We start from the raw sequence: 18,854 nt of genomic DNA on the forward strand, positions 1-18,854 counted from the left end.
GTGTGTGCGTGCATGCATGTGTGTTTGTGCGTATTTTTTTCTCGCACATTTTCCTTCTGCTAGTTGTGCCACAACTACAGCAACGGTGTTGGAGAGTATGGCAAATGCCAGGATGGTGAGACATGCAAGAGGCTCCACATCTGTGAGATGTATCTCAGGGGTAGCTGCAACTGTCCCAGGTGTCATGATTTCTACGAACCCCACCCATTAAAAATCCTAAAGGACAGAGGGGTGCCCAACGAGCTCATTGCCTCCCTAAAGTCTGTGTACATGAACATGGAGTGGTTGCAAAAGCAAAACCATGCCAAGCAAGGCAAGGGGCAACATCAAAGAGGTAAAGCTAATGCAACCGCTAACACAAGTAACAAGTCTAACAGAGGCCCACATAGTAGTCACAATAATCAATACACAGGTTAATTGTGAATTTCTTTTTTTAAATAACCTAAAATTTAGCAGAAACTATTTCATGTGCTCAGTTACAGTGTGTTCATGGTTATTAACTGGTATTAAGAGCCGATGAATGATGAACATTCCCAGTCACAAGCTATCAAAATGTATAGATGTTGATTCTATTGGCATGGTAAATGAAATGTCCTGTTCTCTTTTTCAGATAAATCTGAAATATGTATGTACTTCATCAAGGGCAGTTGCATACACGGTGGTAAGACAGCATTTTCAAAGCATCATTTTATAAATAATCAATGCTTACAGCTTAATAAACATAAGACTTCAACACTTAACTTTACTCATATTTCAGATAAGTGCTTTAAAGCCCACTCTACCATGCCCTACCAATGGGAAGTGAAGGAGGGACTAAACTGGACAGCTCTACAAAACAACGAGGTGATTGAGAAGGACTATTGCGACCCAGCAAAGACATACAGGTGGGCTCTACGTTTAAGAAGAATGAACTTGAATGGACAGTAACACGTAGGGCACTTGGTCAATGGTGGGCAAATGTAATACGATGAGTTGTTAATGCCATATACGCTTCTAGTTAGTGCGATATACAGCTTCTCCTATTGTTATTGCTGATTGTTCGCTGTCTTTTATTCTCTCTTGTCTAGTCGGGGAGTCCAGCCTGTGTGTTTCGATACGATGACCTGCGGTCTGAACAAAGCCCGGCGTCTCTCCACCGTCTCCTCTGTGCTAGAGCCTATGTTCATCCTCACCACGGAGTGGGCCTGGTTCTGGGAGGATGAGCATGGAAACTGGATCCAGTATACATCAGCAGTGAGTGACGATGAGCAGTGTTGAAAAGTGATGGTTGAATAGGACAGAGTTCAGTCCCTCTTTATATCCAAATTATGCAAATAATGCATAACCCCCATGTTTTCTGTCTTGCCCTACAGAGCGGTGGACACAGGGCGGCCACCATCACCAGTGAAGAGCTGGAGAAGAGGTTCCAGGAAGACAACAAGGCTGTGATGGAGTTCACCGCGGGGTCACAGACCTATGAACTCAGTTTCCCAGGTGAGCACAGATGACGTGATATCCAAGATAAACCAACTGCAGCCTTAAAACCATATACACCATACATAGTATATTACGAACAGATATGCAGTGATATACTACTGTATGTGACAAATTGAGATAGCTTTGGATGGAGTCACTATGGCAAAACAATGACATCTGCATGTGAAGTGAACTGTCTGTTGTTACAACAGCTCTGCTCCTTTTCAGACATGATTCAAACAAACAAGCAGTACTGCACCAAGAAGGTTGTGAGAAGACGGCCTGTGTTTGTCTCTTCAGCTGATGCACAAACTATCAAAACCAGGTAAGATAAAGTTGTAAATGTTTTTTGTATGGATCAATTTGCTCTTGAAATGACTCTTCTGGGGATTGTTCACTCACTTCACCACTAGGCTCCTCATGTGTTCTCTTGCCTTGATATAAAATAGTCCTATATTTGAAAAAAATAAATAAAAGAATTGTTATGAATATGGCGATAGGATTTTTCACTGGATGTTGATCCCGTATACGGGACGGAGACCGTCAAGATTAAAGTGAAGACTGTTATTTTATCAAATCAATTCTCTGTAATTATTATTACATGATTAAACTAATCATGTAAATGTAATTAACTAGGAAGTCGGGGCACCAAGGAAAATCTTCAGATTACAAAGTTATATAACTCTTAACCCTCTTATATAACTTATATATAACTCTTCAGATATTTTAATATCTGATCAATTAGTCTTCTAATTAATGAATTATTCTTTACCTCACGTTAGTCTCATTCCAAACGTCGTAAATTGTTGGTTATCTGCACGAACCCAGCCTTTACAATGAATCATCCATATATCAATTGTCTTAATCATTTATTTACTAACTAACTAAATAATCACAGAAATGCATAAACAAACAAACAGTAGATATGGTTACAAGGAAATGATAGGGAAGGTTCCCTAGTGGGCTAAGCCGATATGACCGCTTGGTGGACAAAGGGAAGTGGGTTGTGGACTGAGAAGGGAGAGTCACTACACAGTTGATAATTATATTAATTGAAATTCTAATCCTTTGCACATGAACTGTCACCCATTCGGGAATAATTGCAATCAATATATATTTACGCTCAGTGTGTCGTCGTGATCTCTGTTGGAATCGTCCGTCTTTCTGTTGGAACGTTCATCCGCGCGTCTCTCTCTCTGCTTCCCTAGAGTCTTTCCTGGTTAGAATGCATACTTCAGAGTACCATTCAGAAATGTTCTTATAAAATAGATGTTTTGGCGGTTGTCGGTCTTCGCATCCCAGGTTAACAATTTCTAGCTGCAGACTAGTAATTAGTATCTAAGATTTGCTCTTATTCTGTGGGGATCGATAGTCTCAGAGTTGAACCATTTCCCGCCGTGTAGCCAATGCTCTACGTGGTATGGTTAGGAATTGAACAACCATTACAACCTTAGCTTATACTGAGGTTTTTGTGGTCTCTACTCAAACCTTTGCCCCCTTGGTGACCGAGGTTCGCATGGTCTGAAGAGGATTTCTTCAGTCGGGGGTTTTATTCGGAACAGTAGAAAAGGGCTGTCACATGACGCCAGATCATGTCTGTGTTCATGGGGGCGGGCCAATGATTTAGTTACACTTTAAAGGGAATACAATTCTCTCACATTAACGGTTTAAAATCACATTACATAATTTCACAAATAGTTTCATATTTACTCATTCATTTTATACAATAATTAGACGCAAACCTCATAACGGAGGCTCCTGTATAAACAGAGTTATGGTAATGTGGCTGTATTGTCTTTCATGAGGTCACAAACATGAAACAAAACAGACCGGGTCGTAGCTGGCTTCTCCACTGATCATTTACACATTCTCCAAAACATAAATATTGTTCAGTTCTCAAGTTCTGTGATGTAGAAGAAGTTCCTTTGTTCTCTCTATGTGTCTCTTTCTGCATGGCCAGGAGGAGAGAGTCCCCTCCAGGAATTTACGACCTGAGATAACAGAACCTGGGTGTAGGAGAGAAGAGAGGGGGAAGCCACTCGCTATACCCAAAGAGGGTCACGTCATGACACAGACTTGAAAAGAATCAAAAGATATACATTTTGTAGATATTTGGCGAAATAGACAGACATACCCCTATTTCCCCTATAGGAAACAATGGGAAGAACTCCGAAGTTTTAACTTCCAGCAATTGATCAATGCATAATACTCTTCCCAAAATGATGTACATCATTAGAAAGAATAGATTATCTTGATTAAAATGCTGTAGAACTTCAAAACATCAGAATACATAAATGTATTGATATTTGGTGAAATAAACAGATTTCCCCAAAACAATGGCAGTCTAAAAATTCTAAGGGCAGTCTTTTATTTAACCAGGTTACTATTTATCTGCAACCATTTGCCTTTTTTTTTTACATTTTGTGGTTGAACTGGACAACCAAATGTCTGTTTGCATTTACCTTTAGGAATATTTATTTTTCTTCTACCTTTCAGCAAAAGGGCTCCGAGCAATCACTCAAATTTCAGAGCTTTACCAGGACACTGGGACAAGGTACAAACTCCTGAAACAGGATACAAGGTATTATATTATATACAGTACATACCAGATGCCTGGAACCTGCTATTTTAGACCAATGGAGATGGCTGTTTGTTTTGTTTCTGGGCAAATAACTGCTCCAATCTGTCCCTACATGGTAGGCTAATGGTGTATTATGACTGTTTCTCTGTCTCCCATCATGTCCCTATCAGAGAGTCGACCTTCCGTGCTTGTCAGTGGAGTTTAAGGAGATTCAAGGGCTTTTTCAGAACACCATGAGAGGCTTCAGCATCCGCCAAATCCAGAGGATTCAGAACAAATCCCTTTGGGAGGTCTTTCAGTGGTACGTTCCCTAAAACTACATACACTTTCAACTGACAATCACCTGAGTTATTGATTGGTCTAGAATAGATGTATTTATATCTAGGCAAGTAAGTTAAGAACAAATTCTTATTTACAATGGTGGCTGACCAAACCCGGACGATGCTGGGCCAATTGTGTGCCGCCCTACGGGACTCCCAATCGCGGCTGGATGTGCTATAGCTTGATGCTCACTTCCTGACTGCACCCAAAATAATTGCACATTATACAAGCATTCTCTCTCTCAACTAACTTTCTGTCACAAATATCATCTCAAAAGAAATACAAATAATTTATTTCCAATACATTCTGCACACTGTCTACAGTGCTTCTAGAGGACATACACTGATTGCAAGGCAAAGGGATTTATTTTTTATTATTCTTATTGCAAGGCAAAGGGATCTCATGAAGAAGAACAACAGAGGGAGGAATGTGACGGAGAAACAGCTTTTTCATGGCACAGACTCCAAATACCTGGATGCCATCTGCCTTAACAACTTTGACTGGCGGATCTGTGGACTAAACGGAACAGCCTATGGGAAAGGTGAGCTGTGTCATGTGCTTGTGCATTTACATTTCTTTCTAATTATTGACATAAATCAAGATGATATATCATTGATAAAATATATTTTCCTGTGATTAATGATTACTGCTTACCCCTTCACCTCCTAATATCCAATTTCAGGGAGTTACTTTGCCAGAGATGCCAAATACTCCAATAGCTACACTGGCCAATCAAATATGAGGTCCATGTTTGTCTGTCGTGTGTTGGTGGGAGATTACACCAAAGGGCACTCCCACTACCTCCGGCCCCCATCAAAGGACGGAGGGGACACCATCTTCTACGACAGCTGTGTGGATGACGTCAGCAACCCCTCCATCTTTGTGGTGTTTGAGAAGCACCAGGTGTACCCAGAGTACCTCATCCATTATGGTGAGGACGTCGCAGGGTCGCAAGTCTACCAGCCATACTACCGTCCAGCTCCTGTACCTGCTCCAGCACCTAGACCAGCACCAACATACAGACCAGCACCAACCCCTGCACCTAAACCTGAAAGCTCATGTGTCATTAGTTGAGGCTGATTGTGAGGTGTGAACTGTGAACCCTTTGATATTAAACTGAGGGAAAAAACGTACGCTTTCGTGAATTAGAGAAATGGATTTAGCACTCTGTTAAATGTGTTTGACAAATTACAGCTAATCTTGGGATGCACCTTACTATGATTACTACATGTGCAATTATCCGTTTTCGACAATGGACACATTTTTGTAGTGCTATTGACTTTATATAATGGCAAATTGTAACCCGCACAACATGAAGTAGTTGTGTACATTTTAAGCTTTATACCTTTACAGTACAGTACTTTTACAGTATCTGCTGATGTGCATCAGTTCAGTGTTTGTACGATTACGGGGTTCATTCATTTCATGAATATAATCCGTCTGTTTTCTTTGCATTGATGGGTTCTGACTTCTAAACTTGAAAATATGAAATATCCTTATTCATGTCACTGAGGGAGAGAGGGGAATGCAGAACGTTTACATTCTGTCAGAACATGTTATGGTCAGGTATCCTATGGAAAGGAGTAGGGCCACAGTCTGGTACAAGGCAGCCGTGAGTTGGGGAGAAGTGAGGAATTTGGGCCGAAGTCAGGTCCGATGAAGTGAGAAAGAACAGGAAGTCCTGTTCTAGCACAGAGATCTATTGGCTGTCCAGATGTGTAAGGAGGAGACTCGGCATAGGAGGAAGGTTTAAATACCAGTGTAAATATGTCTTTGTCTTTCAGCTGTTTGAACCATTGGGTGAATAAACTTGGTTTGAGCTTTACTAGTCGTCTGTGAGTTTTTACTCTGTTTATTTAGAAGCTAACAGTTGGTGCTGCGAGCAGGGTTCACCACTATTTACAGTCAAACTAGAGAGTCCGAATCTGTGAAAAAAATGCCGGCACCAGAAACAAGGTAGGCACAGTTCCTACACCTGTTACCACTCATTCTGAAATCTTGGGGAGATGAGGATCGTAGGCTGAACAATTATAGGATACGGACCTACAAAACATGAGTTTATTCAATAGTGTAACGACCGGTCGTAAATACACTCAGCAAAAAAAGAAAGGTCCTCTCACTGTCAACTGCGTTTATTTTCAGCAAACTTAACATGTGTAAATATTTGTATGAACATAACAAGATTCAACAACTGAGATATAAACTGAACAAGTTCCACTGACATGTGACTAACAGACATGGAATAATGTGTCCTTGAACAAAGGGGGGTCAAAATCTGGTGTGCCCACCAGCTGCCTTAAGTACTGCAGTGCATCTCCTCCTCATGGACTGCACCAGATTTGCCAGTTCTTGCTGTGAGATGTTACCCCACTCTTCCACCAAGGCACCTGCAAGTTCACAAACATTTCTGGGGGGAATGGCCCTAGCCCTCACCCTCCGATCCAACAGGTCCCAGACGTGCTCAATGGGATTGAGATCCGGGCTCTTCGCCGGCCATGGCAGAACACTGACATTCCTGTCTTGCAGGAAATCATGCACAGAACGAGCAGTATGGCTGGTGGCATTGTCATGCTGGAGGGTCATGTCAGGATGAGCCTGCAGGAAGGGTACCACATGAGGGAGGAGGATGTCTTCCCTGTAACGCACAGCGTTGAGATTGCCTCAATGACAACAAGCTCAGTCCGATGATGCTGTGACACACCACCCCAGTCCATGACGGACCCTCCACTTCCAAATCAATCCCGCTCCAGAGTACAGGCTTCGGTGTAATGCTCATTCCTTCGACGATAAATGCGAATCCGACCATCACCCCTGGTGAAACAAAACCGCGACTCGTCAGTGAAGAGCACTTTTTGCCAGTCCTGTCTGGTCCTGCGACGGTGGCTTTGTGCCCATAGGTGACGTTGTTGCCGGTGATGTCTGGTGAGGACCTGCCTTACAACAGGCCTACAAGCCCTCAGTCCAGCCTCGCTCAGCCTATTGCGGGCAACTGCGCACTGATGGAGGGATTGTGCATTCCTGGTGTAACTTGGGCAGTTGATGCTGACATCCTGTACCTGTCCGGCAGGTGTGATGTTCGGATGTACCGATCCTGTGCAGGTGTTGTTACACGTGGTCTGCTACTGCGAGGACGATCAGCTGTCCGTCCTGTCTCCCTGTAGCGCTGTCTTAGGCGTCTCACAGTACGGACATTGCAATTTATTGCCCTGGCCACATCTGCAGTCCTCATGCCTCCTTGCAGCATGCCTAAGGCACATTCATGCAGATGAGCAGGGACCAGGGCATTTTTCTTTTGGTGTTTTTCAGAGTCAGTAGAAGGGCCTCTTTAGTGTCTTAAGTTTTCATAACTGTGACCGTAATTGCCTATCGTCTGTAAGCTGTTAGTGTCTTCACAACCGTTCCACAAGTGCATGTTCATTAGTTGTTTATGGTTCTTTGAACAAGCATGGGAAACAGTGTTTAAACCCTTTACAATGAAGATCTGTGAAGTTATTTGGATTTTTACGAATGATCTTTGAAAGACAGGGTCCTGAAAAAGCGACTTGAGTTTGCTGAGTTTATATGGTGTAGGGTAGGTTCCGTGTAGTGGGGGTATTCCCCAGTGGGGTTATTCCCCTGTGAGATCTGTAAGAGGGACGAAAGTCCCAGCCACAGCGACATTGAGGCAGTAGAGTGTATGAAGATAGTGATAAAATGTTGCCTATAAGTTCTGGAGGAAAGCCTCATCCATGGTTAGAAAAGGAAAAAGATATTCAAACGTTGTTTGAACATGATTCGAGTGTATTAGCAATAGCGATAAGGAGAGATGTTGGCTTATGCCCTATTGGGGCGCAGAACCGTGACAGATTATATGGAAATGAGAAGACTGTGAATAATTTTGGTTACATGTGTTGTCAACAACAATGATATTTGAATAAGACATGTGGTCACCCATATTCTCCAGTAGAAAATTGTGTGGTAGAATTATTGTAATCAAAAGGAGAGGCTTAGATTTCTTCAAAACAATCAAACTTTATTATGTAATCAGTGCAGTAATGGAGCTCGTTGGTAATCACCCCTGGAGGTGATCACTAAGAACTGAACAAGCTGGTTTCAGTCACAGCATTTTATAGCAAAGTCCATCCTCCTTCAGTCTACATGGCAAACAACAGATGTATGGAATGGGTCACAAGGTAAATATTTGTATGAAAGATACTTATAATTCACAGCAGACAGTATCTGCTGTAAAAACTGTCCTCATTGTGTAGAGACCAGGGTCTGGCCCCCCCAGCTCCATACTGGAGCCATCTCCCCCTGGTACTCCAGTACAGAAACATTAACTCATACTCTGGAATGCGGTGTCACCCAAAGACATCATAAATCTCCTGTCAGTGTTAAATCCCCCAGGCCCACTTTCAGTTCACACAGACACAGTAGAGTTATAAGAACCCTCTATTCTGTTGCATAAAACAACCATTTGATGCAATTACAGCATTATAACATAACCTTGCAATTTTGCTCTCACAATTGTCAGAAGCTTCAGTATTGTTTCTAATACAAGGTATCAGGTCCAGTGACCAAATTATTAGGTACAGATACCGAAACTACTCTCCGGGAAGTGGGATAACTACATAAAAATATATATACAGTACCAGTCAAAAGTTTGGACACACCTACTCATTCCAGGGATTTTATTTATTTTTTACTATTTTGTACATTGTAGAATAATAGTGAAGACATCAAAACTATGAAATAACACATGGAATCATATAGTAACCCAAAAAGTGTTAAACAAATCAAAATAATATTTGAGATTCTTCAAAGTAGCCAGCATTTGCCTTGATGATAGCTTTGCACACTTTATATAATGGCAAATTGCGAACCTCACACCATGAAGTAGTTGTGTACATTATAAGCTTTATACATTTATAGTACAGTACAGTACATTTACAGTATCTGCTGATGTGCATTAGTTGTATGTTTGTACGATTAGGGATTTCCTTCATTTTATGAATATAATCCATCTGTTTTCTTTGCATTAATCACAATTTTATAAACATTTTGTGAAGTATAATTTTGCTCATTAAAGTAGCGCTTTATTCATTCTCATGAACACACCAGAATGTAAGTGTAAAGTTATGCATCAAGAATGAAATGAAACCAAGTGATTGTAATTGTAATGATGGGTTGGCTGACAACGCCACATAAATAATGCACGAGCATTGATGTGGCCGGAAGCTGTACTTTGTTATGATTCTGAACGGTCAGATAGCTGGTAACAATGACAAGAAGCTGCCGTGTGGGGAATTGTAGGTGGCTCGTTTCAGCTAGTTTTATCTTGTGCTTGATACCATGTCTTGTTTAGAATTTTTTTGACTGATTTTATGTCAGTGCTAATGTAACAGGGTTGGTTATGTTTCCACTTGCCTCTAAAGAAAGGTGTATTTAATGTTCAAGCATTCTTATTGGTTGGTTCAACTCTGATGACAATAAGGCGTGTTGTGATTGACCCCGCTTGCAGATAGGGGGTACATTACTGATTTATACATGTGTGGGTATATGGTACCTGTTAGGGATTGAGGGGCTTTCTGGGATGTGCTTTGGCATATGATTGCTGTAAATAAGTGTGTTAGCTAGCATACACCGATGTAATGGTCACATAAGCCCACTGCTAACACAGTTGTCTTCATGCTACAGATTTTGCCATCGACAGCCATCAATATCGTTAAGCCCTGCACAACTAACGTGCAGTTTCCTATTTAACAACAGGTATTTACACATGTTATATTTTGTATTGTATTTTGTATTTTGTTCCCCAGTATGAAAATGTGATGCAAGGGATTTTGCCATCGACAGCCATCAATATCGTTAAGCCCTGCACAACTAACGTGCTGTTTCGTATTTAACAACAGCAACAGAAATAAATGATGCTCAACTGGGACCACTGGCTGAGGTGATTTATTAGGACAAAACACAACGCAAGGAGAGTACGATTTTCATCTGTAACACTAATATGGCAAAAATTCACTAGCTAGCTAATCAACAACTGTAACGATGTATTTGAGAGATAACAAGTGCTCATTATGCAAATGAATTTATGTTTTCAATAAATATTTGGAGACATAATAGAGTTAACATGTTGTCAACAATCTAAGATAACCCCACCAGTTTTGCCCCATAGTTGCGCACAAGTCGATTTTGTTGCTAAACATCCAACCCGTCTATGAGGACTGCTCCTTCTGAGGAGTACCAATATGGCGGACGGTGGCTTCAAAACCTCTCATTGGGCAATACAAATATCAGCAATTTAGGGTTTATATACATTATTGGTAAAAAAACAAGTGACTGGGTCCAAAAATCGGACGTGTCCTTGTATCCATTCGGGTCTGCTTTCTTTTTTTATTTTAAATGACCAGGTCTGTTCGGATCCGGGTCTGATTGTCCTCGTTCGGGTCTGGGACTAATGTTTTGGACCTGTGAAGTAGGGCGTCATTTGGGTATGGCAGAGTATGGCAGTCACCATATCCTACCTAGCTCACCACCAACAATTTAAAATTGGCAACTAAAATCATTCCAATCCCAATTAAAAGGCAAATCCAGTTTAGCGGTATTAGAGGGCTGGCTTTAGGAACATGCGGAGGGCTCAGAGCAGGGCGGGAAGGCTGTTTGCCCGGTTAGCTAGCTTTAGGACTATGGTTAGCTGGCTTTAGGACGATGGACAGAGAGAGCATTGACACAGTTCTCCAGAGAACAGTGCAGATCTGGAAGATAGCTAGGTAACTGTTTGACTTGACGTGTAACTAAACTAGACTGTTTGACCCCTGTGCTGAGCTAGTGCGTAGTAGCTAATTGCAGTATGACATATTTGTAGAAGGTTAAGTCCCCTATTGACTGAGGTGAATGAAGCTACTGCAGCCAAGGTGATAATGGCTGGAGTGCATTTAGGTTGTTTTTGCTGTTCTCCTAAATGCATTTGAGAGTTTTTGAATTGTGTAGAAATGCAGTAAATGAGCTTCAACCCGTCCTCCAACTTTGCCATACCCTAGGTTTAGGAAATGACGCCCCTGCCATGAAGACCTCAACCCCTGGGAGCTTCATCCTCATTCTCCGCTGAAGAAATGACAGTTTGATCAGGTTTGTCACTAGGGGATGCCATCCAACCAACTATGTGGGTTTCATACTGTACCGCTCTGAAGGAGGCCCCCATCAATAGTTCTATATCTTGTCCCATAATACGTCCCATATCTTCTCTTGCTGCGAAAGGTTGCCTCCATGCTGATTTAAAATTGTTGCGTACACAGCTGTCTAGCACTATGTGGGCAACCTTTTACATAACAGAAGTCCATTTTGTGTTAACTGTCGCTGTCAACTACTTTATAGTCTTGACATGGAATTTTACAGGAAAATGACACTCAATGCTGTTTTAAAATACTGTATATGGCGACCTCAACAAAGCCCAACAATAAGATAAGATAGAAATCGGTAGAAATGAATGGCACTTAGCCCAAAGTCCGGCAGATGGCGATATAATGGACTCAGTTTCGTTAGTTTCGTTTTTACCTAAAGTTTGACAGAAATAGAAAGTGAAAGTGATGCCGCACTAGTGTCAAGTCGCGTTTTTTCCATATATTTTTTTCGCAAGGCTGTGGGTAGTCAATGAGATCGATAAAGTAAGTGAAATAGTTGCTGAAAATAAATACATATTATGCTATATGCAGTGTTTTGGATTCACAAAAAATGCACCCCTAATGTTAGACGAGTTTCTCAAAGTTGAGTAAACTCAGCTATGTAAAAATGTATGATGACGATCCAGTTATTCATTTGTATTTCACTCACAGGGAGGTGCCCGGACCCCTTGGACTAATTAACTCAACAACAGTAGTCCAACAATAGACCAACTAAAACGATAGCCCTGATGGCACGAAGAATGTTCTCAAAGTGCTGCTGTAGTTGGAGTCTACCTATCGGGAGTAGGTCAGAAGGTACGGGCTTGGACTGAATGCATATGGTGGAAAGTAGATTCTGAAACAAGCTGATGGGCTGGTTATTTTTCCCTGATCAGGGACCTGTTTTACACATTTCCCTATAACTGAACCCTACTAAGCCGCTATAGGGTCCTGAGTTTTGCCTGTTCAGATCACATGGTCAGGAAGAAATTCTGACCATAATCAGCAGTAGCATCACTGCAATTTACACCACACACTTTGCATTGATCAATATGGACACAAGCACAGGAAGCTGTTGAGTGAATGGAATGGCATCAAACACATGGAAAACATATGTTTGATGTATTTGATACCATTCCACTGATTCTGCTCCAGCCATTACCATAAGCCGGTCCACCCCAAATTAAGGTGCCACTAACCTCCTGTGAGACATAACACATTATTATTACTTAGCTGTCTGGATAGAATTGAGGAATGCAGATATGTTATGATCATATTGATACCCGTAGGCCTAAGAGGTCTGATGAACTATGGCCTGTCATGCTGTGTGAACGCTCTGCTGCAGTCCTTCTCTGCCACCTGGGAACTGGTAGATCTGCTAAAAGGGTAAGCCAGGTGGCAGGTTAAAATGTGTCGCTATTAAGAATCAACATGTAACAAAGATATTAGTTAGCTTACTGCTAGTTATCAGGCTGCTTGTGGGAAAGCATTGAGTGCTGGGAATGCTATGTTCTTAGGTGGAACCCAGTTGACAAGGAGAGTGTCCCTCTGTATCTGAGGAAGGTGCTACTAGCCATGCAGAGTGACCAATCCCAGCCTGCTCCTCATCAAGACTTCCTGCGCTGCCTGGACAGAAATTACATCTGCTGTATGAGTAGTCTACGTGTCATTACTTGGAGAAAAAAGCAAAGACATTTATGAATTATAAAGAATATAATTTTCTGTCTGCAACTTTAACATTGACAAGAATGTTTTTCTCAGTCCATGTTCAACAGGATGCAGATGAGGTATTCCTCTCCATTCTAAACCTTATCCAACAACAGATGAGTGACAAGGCCTTGGTATGTACTACTTAAATTGACATAATATTAGATCATCTAAAAAATAACAACAGGGACACCCAACAAAAAGCATGTTGGAGATGATACGATAGGAAGTTTCTCTGTCTGTGTTCTCCATCCCCAGGCTCAGGAGATTCACTCTCTGTATAAGGTTACCGTGGAGACATACCTTCAGTGTCTAGAATGTACATACATCGAAACTGGGACCAGCTTTCTACTCAGCCTCCCCATGCACATAAGTGAGAGCCATGACTCCCTGGTGAGGGTTCCCTCAAACTTGGCTCGAGTTTTCTCTTATATTGGGATTCTATTCAAAGTCCTTAGCTCTGAATGTTACATTGCCCTTTTTGATAGCTGTCAAAGGGAGGATGTGGTTTGTTTAAAAATTTAGTCTCTGTGTCTTTCCTATTCTGTGGTCTTCCAGGAGGACTGTGTACGGTTCTTCTTCAAGCTTCAGGAGCTAAGGGATGGAGATAAGTGCTACTGTGAAAAGTGTGGAGAGAAGAAGCCATTCAAACAGGTCAGCTCTTTAGAACTGAAAGGATGTTCCATTGTAGAGACTGTTGTGATTTGCCTGTTCACTGAATTACTCCATCTTGTTCTTTCTTATGTAGGGCTTCAAACTCATCTCCCTGCCCCCTGTCTTGTGTCTTCACCTGAAGAGATTCCGTAATTCCCATGGTTACACCAGGAAACTACACTACAAAGTCACCTTCCCAGAAACCCTGAACATTTCTGAGATCTTGACAGCAGAGGCACTGTCAGAACGTTATGTACAGGTAGATAGGCATATGTTTACCATATTTGTTTGAGGTATGCTAATATACAACATTATGCTCATAAAAAAATTACACATGGGCCTACATAAACACATTTACATTTTATCACAACATAATTGGAGGGAAATTATACAGCTTTACTGACATATATCAAATTGTATTTGTTCATTTTTTCAGAGTGACAGCCAGTACAGTTTGTGTGCAGTCATAGTGCACTCCGGCGATGCCATGTTTGGACACTACACAGCATACGTTCGTCACAAGGACCAGAGCTGGTACTACGCTAATGATAGTTATGTACGGCAGGTAAGAGAAAATGAGTGGAAGAATGTTTACACCACTCAGCAAGTTTGTATTATGCATATACCTTTCTTTGGTATCATTAAAAGTAACATAACTTTTGCACAAACACAGGTTAGCTGGAAGGAAGTACAGAACACCTATGGAGGAAGTCAACGGTAAGGTTTTAACACACAATTACTTCTCTTTAGAATGGCGACATCTCTCAGTAATATACAGGATCAATTCTGTGGGGGAAATGGCATCAGTTGACAGGTGTCTTATCCTTTGTTAACAGAGAAGACACAGCGTATATGCTGCTCTACAGACGAACCCCAGAGGGAAAGCAACAGGAGTGGTCCTCAGGCTGACGGAGCTAAAGGGATAAAGAGTGGAGGCTGGAGACCAAACACAAGGTGCACTCACTGCAGGGTGAACTACCTATCGGAGGGGTTGTTGTCTTCATGTAGCATTGAGGATGTCATTTATCTTGATGATTTTCGCTTTAAAATGATGGGTAATGGGTCATTGTTTATGTGCAATTACATGGATTTGTTTAAGTATATTTGGTGGGGTGTGTATATGTTTTGAGGTTTTGTTTATGCTGGATACGTTGGACATTCATAGGGCATTACTGAGCTTAGCCAATAGGTGGAGGCAAACACCCTTCACCCTGTCATTAGTACAGTCATCCTGTAAGCTTCAGAGACCACACGTTCTGAAACCACTATAAGACGGGTGGTTTGAAGAGTGTGCTGAGTTGAGGTATTCTGGGGGAAAACCTGAAGAAGGCCATTGACTCATTGGTGATAATATTTGCCTGACATGGAAAATATGTGACTCACCTTGTTTCAGAACAATTGGTTTATGCAGTAGTTACCGGTACTCTGTTCTGTTTCGATATCACTACTGTCAACAGAGAAATAAACTGTAATTTTTCCAGGTAGCACCTGAAAATGTATTGCGTCTTTTTCCAGTTACTGAAGTGAGCCCTGCAAGACCTAAAACACCCACTGTATGTGCCACAGGCTCTCTCAATACTCGTACTTAAATGTGGTTTGGAATGACATGCATTGAAATGTTATGTTCTTCTATAGTCTTCTCTATTCTGTTATTTTCTGTTCTTCTATTTTCTTCTTTTTCTTCTATTGGTCATTTGCCTATCATCTTTCTCTCAGAAAAGGAGAATGAGGGGCAGATAGAATATCTCCAATCCACCTATTCCTTCTCAACATACTTTACAGTACATACTTTACAGTACATACTTTACAGTACATACTTTACAGCACATGTACAACTTCGTATAGCCCGTCTGTCTGGGGAATCTCATACATAGTTAATAAAAACTGTTCCCACTACCTTAGCCAAGACACTGAGGACCAGTTGAAATGGTGCCCGTGTGCTCACAGCCTGCCTCGCACTGACAGAATGGAAGATGTCTACACAGTGCCACTGGTAGTAGCCTACGTGGGCATCTCCAACCCACAGTCAGCGGACAGTAGCAGAGTAATGCATTCAGTATGTACAGTGCTGATGTACAGTGCTTTCTGGCGTGTCACTGTTCCTTTTAGATGTTGCATTTCTAGAGTTGACGCTTGAGTCTACTCTCGACACTACACAAATGTGACAGTTTTGTAACTAAGTCTTAAACCTCACTCTTGATTGGCAGATATATTTTTGGGCTGCCCCCTATAAATGCTGCTCTGTTTTTAATAAAATCCAATAAAATGTCATTTGTCACATGCTTCGTGAACAACAGGTGTAGACAAGCAGTGAAATTCTTACTTACTTTCCAACAACGCCAATAGAAAAATAATAACACGAGGAATGAACAGAAAAATAGGATGCAGGTGTGTTTGCATCTGGAGGTATTTGACTTTGATAGTTCAAATAACAGTTTTGAATTTCAGTAATGACATAGAACAATGCGTCCAAAATAATTCTGAGCTTGGAGTAAGATGACAGACATCTTTCTCTATTTCTCTCTCTTTCTCTTCTATTATAGTTGTAAATTAATTATTGATGCCCAGTTACAATGAGGCCAACACTAACCAGGTGTTATTGCATGAATGTTCCCCTTATAATCACAAGATGGCTGGCGTGTGCCACAATTTTCACTCGGGGAGAACACCTGCCGTGACACACCCCTCCATACCCCATCTGTGGCTCCAGTGTACGCTTAACTTACCTTAACATAGGCGACACATTAGCACCTATTCATACGTGTGGCATACGCTACATGTCTGCACCACCATTGTTGAGCCTCCCAGTCTGTCGTCTGTACCTTTGTACTGTCATTACCCACCTGGACAGTGGACACCTTATGGGAGGCACCTTATGAACCGTTCTTTTATTTGGAAGGTTTTCAGTCGGTCTGGATTGGTTACTGTATTGTGTTTACATGATTTACTCTTCTAGATCTTGGCAAGGTGACTTATCTCTGCCCATAACAGTGACAGTTCTTGACACGCCAAGAGCGAGGGAAGAGACTAAACCTGCATGTGGGCCAGCTGAACTCATTGCCTGACCACAGTGTCATCTATTTCTATGGGCACAAGCACTGTTCATGACACACACTGTTCACAGCCCTCTTGTTGGCAGAGAGAACATTTTGCAGGTTTTAAAACGTATTTCCTGCAGTTCTACACATTTTGTCATGGGGTGCAGAGAACATTTTGCAGTTTTAAAGCAGATTTTCTTGCAGATCTATATATTTTGCCATGTCTAATGTGTATTGATGTGATATTTGAGTGACTCGAACATCACTACAAAATCTATGGGCTAAACAACCTAGCTAAAAAACGTTAGCTGACATGGACTACTTGATCTGGACATTTCTGACAAGTTATAAATAGCTCTCTAAGGTCTGCAATGACTGACATAACAAGAGGAAAACTGATAAGGTACTACCCAATTTCGAAATTGCACCCTCTGCATTCGTTCTACTATTGCAACTTTCAAGAGTAAGTTGAAAGCTGGACTGAATTCCCCCAAAAACTGATCTAGGTGATGACATTCTACAGGCTTTGCAGTGTGGCAGCGCTCAAGTGCTAGTGTTGTCTTTGGACATGGTTTCCTAATGCTTTGGGTTCTTTGTTTATGTGTGTGTACCAGTTACTAGGAGAGTGTGGATGGTTTATGGTGGATTTCAGGAACTCAGGTCAGTGGTTTGCTTGAGAATGTGAGTGAATATTTGTGACATATCCCTACCCATCCCAGTATTCCGTCTGTCTTGCCAAAGATGCCAGTTTCAGAATTCAACATGGCTTCCTTCTGGCATTTCTTACTGCTTTCATCGACTTAGTGGCTGTGAAAGAGGGGTGCTACATCACTGGTGTCATCCGTCCAGTCTTCCTTCCTTCCTCTTGAGCAATATTTACTGCACAGTATATGCTGTTAGGCAGCGGATTCCATTCACAAAAATGCCCGTTGATTTTGAGGGCTTAGTAGTCTCATGCAACATTTTCTAATTATTCAGAGGACAATGACTTTCGTAGGATTGAGAGACAAACCACCCCTTTTGTGTTGCCTTTGCAGTCACCATCTCTTATCTAGAATCAGGACATTGCCAATGGTGTTAGTTAGAATAGTTTGATTTAGTGCTGAATTTTCACCTACTTCACCATGAAGAAAAGCCTATGTTCCTCCATATGTCCAATGACCACTACTTTAATCTCTGACGTCCACCCTGTCATAACTAGACCTACTCTTCTACTTTAATCCAAGTCAACCTGTCATCATGAAATCTCTAGCTCATCTACCGGCTGTCATGAAACGGGTTTTCAAAGAGGAAATGATTCTGCTTCGCTCTCCGTGTTGAGTGTGCAGACCCTGGTGTCCATGGTGAAGTGAGGATGTAAATAATAACAAACAAGAACTGAATGGGAATGTCTTTTGCATGACTTTGATGTTTCCATTCGTATCAATGTAGAATAATATAATGGAATGTAGCACTGAAACACTATCCACTTGTTGTCTCTTGAAAAATAAAGGTGCATGATTCTGACCTGCCACAATAAGTTTATCAAAAATTCTAGCTGTACCGTCTAGTGGTAAATGTAGACCGACGCCTAATTCTTGTGAGATGGTCTTCCATCTGCTGAGCAGTGAGACATCCATCTGTCAGTTCATTGTGGAGGTATCCCTGTGATGTGCTTTGATTGGTGGCCTGTGGCACTTCACCTTTGCTTCTAGGGTCATGACCCTTGACTCATATTGATATCAGCACTGACTGACTGTGAATGCAGGCATGTGTTCCTACGATACACGGGCTAAATGGTACTCCTGGTACTCCTTCTTACCAGTAACCCTTGTCTAAGATTCACTCATAAATTAAACTGTCTGGAAACAGTGGAATCTTTTCTCTGGTCATATATAGGCTGCCGTGCTTCAGCTTTCCCCTTCTGAGTTCATAAAATATATCCTCTCCAGAGGGAGTCTGGACCTCATGAAG

At 41.6% G+C, this 18,854-nt stretch overlaps 2 protein-coding genes across 10 annotated transcripts in view; both read left to right on the plus strand.

Moving 5' to 3' along the window:
• Window positions 1-6,182, plus strand: part of LOC106609439 (protein mono-ADP-ribosyltransferase PARP12) — a 34,030-nt gene extending 27,848 nt beyond the window's left edge. For both annotated transcript variants that reach the window (XM_014208283.2, XM_045722060.1), the window contains exons 3-12: window positions 64-334; window positions 611-661; window positions 758-884; window positions 1,068-1,233; window positions 1,353-1,473; window positions 1,684-1,780; window positions 3,952-4,036; window positions 4,207-4,337; window positions 4,747-4,898; window positions 5,040-6,182. In XM_014208283.2, the coding sequence (XP_014063758.1) occupies window positions 64-334; window positions 611-661; window positions 758-884; window positions 1,068-1,233; window positions 1,353-1,473; window positions 1,684-1,780; window positions 3,952-4,036; window positions 4,207-4,337; window positions 4,747-4,898; window positions 5,040-5,431 (1,593 nt within the window). In that variant the 3' untranslated portion in view covers window positions 5,432-6,182. The remainder of the gene's footprint in view (window positions 1-63; window positions 335-610; window positions 662-757; window positions 885-1,067; window positions 1,234-1,352; window positions 1,474-1,683; window positions 1,781-3,951; window positions 4,037-4,206; window positions 4,338-4,746; window positions 4,899-5,039) is intronic.
• A 3,878-nt stretch (window positions 6,183-10,060) lies between these two features.
• LOC106609458 (ubl carboxyl-terminal hydrolase 18) lies at window positions 10,061-15,358 on the plus strand. 8 transcript variants are annotated; one of them, XM_014208316.2, is made up of 12 exons: window positions 10,061-10,105; window positions 11,383-11,470; window positions 12,175-12,318; window positions 12,792-12,888; window positions 13,020-13,150; window positions 13,264-13,343; window positions 13,468-13,602; window positions 13,768-13,863; window positions 13,958-14,122; window positions 14,300-14,428; window positions 14,537-14,580; window positions 14,700-15,358. In XM_014208316.2, the coding sequence occupies exons 3-12, from the start codon at window positions 12,252-12,254 to the stop codon at window positions 14,770-14,772; spliced, it is 1,017 nt and encodes a 338-aa protein (XP_014063791.1). In that variant the 5' UTR covers window positions 10,061-10,105; window positions 11,383-11,470; window positions 12,175-12,251; the 3' UTR covers window positions 14,773-15,358. The 8 variants fall into 8 exon arrangements, with proteins under 8 accessions (XP_014063791.1, XP_045578018.1, XP_045578017.1 ...); XM_014208315.2 differs by lacking the exon at window positions 10,061-10,105 and adding an exon at window positions 10,655-11,112; XM_014208317.2 differs by lacking the exon at window positions 10,061-10,105 and adding an exon at window positions 10,659-10,833.
• Window positions 15,359-18,854: the final 3,496 nt, after the last annotated feature.

The sequence above is a fragment of the Salmo salar genome, chromosome ssa07, assembly GCF_905237065.1.
Source record: "Salmo salar chromosome ssa07, Ssal_v3.1, whole genome shotgun sequence".
NCBI lineage: Eukaryota > Metazoa > Chordata > Actinopteri > Salmoniformes > Salmonidae > Salmo > Salmo salar.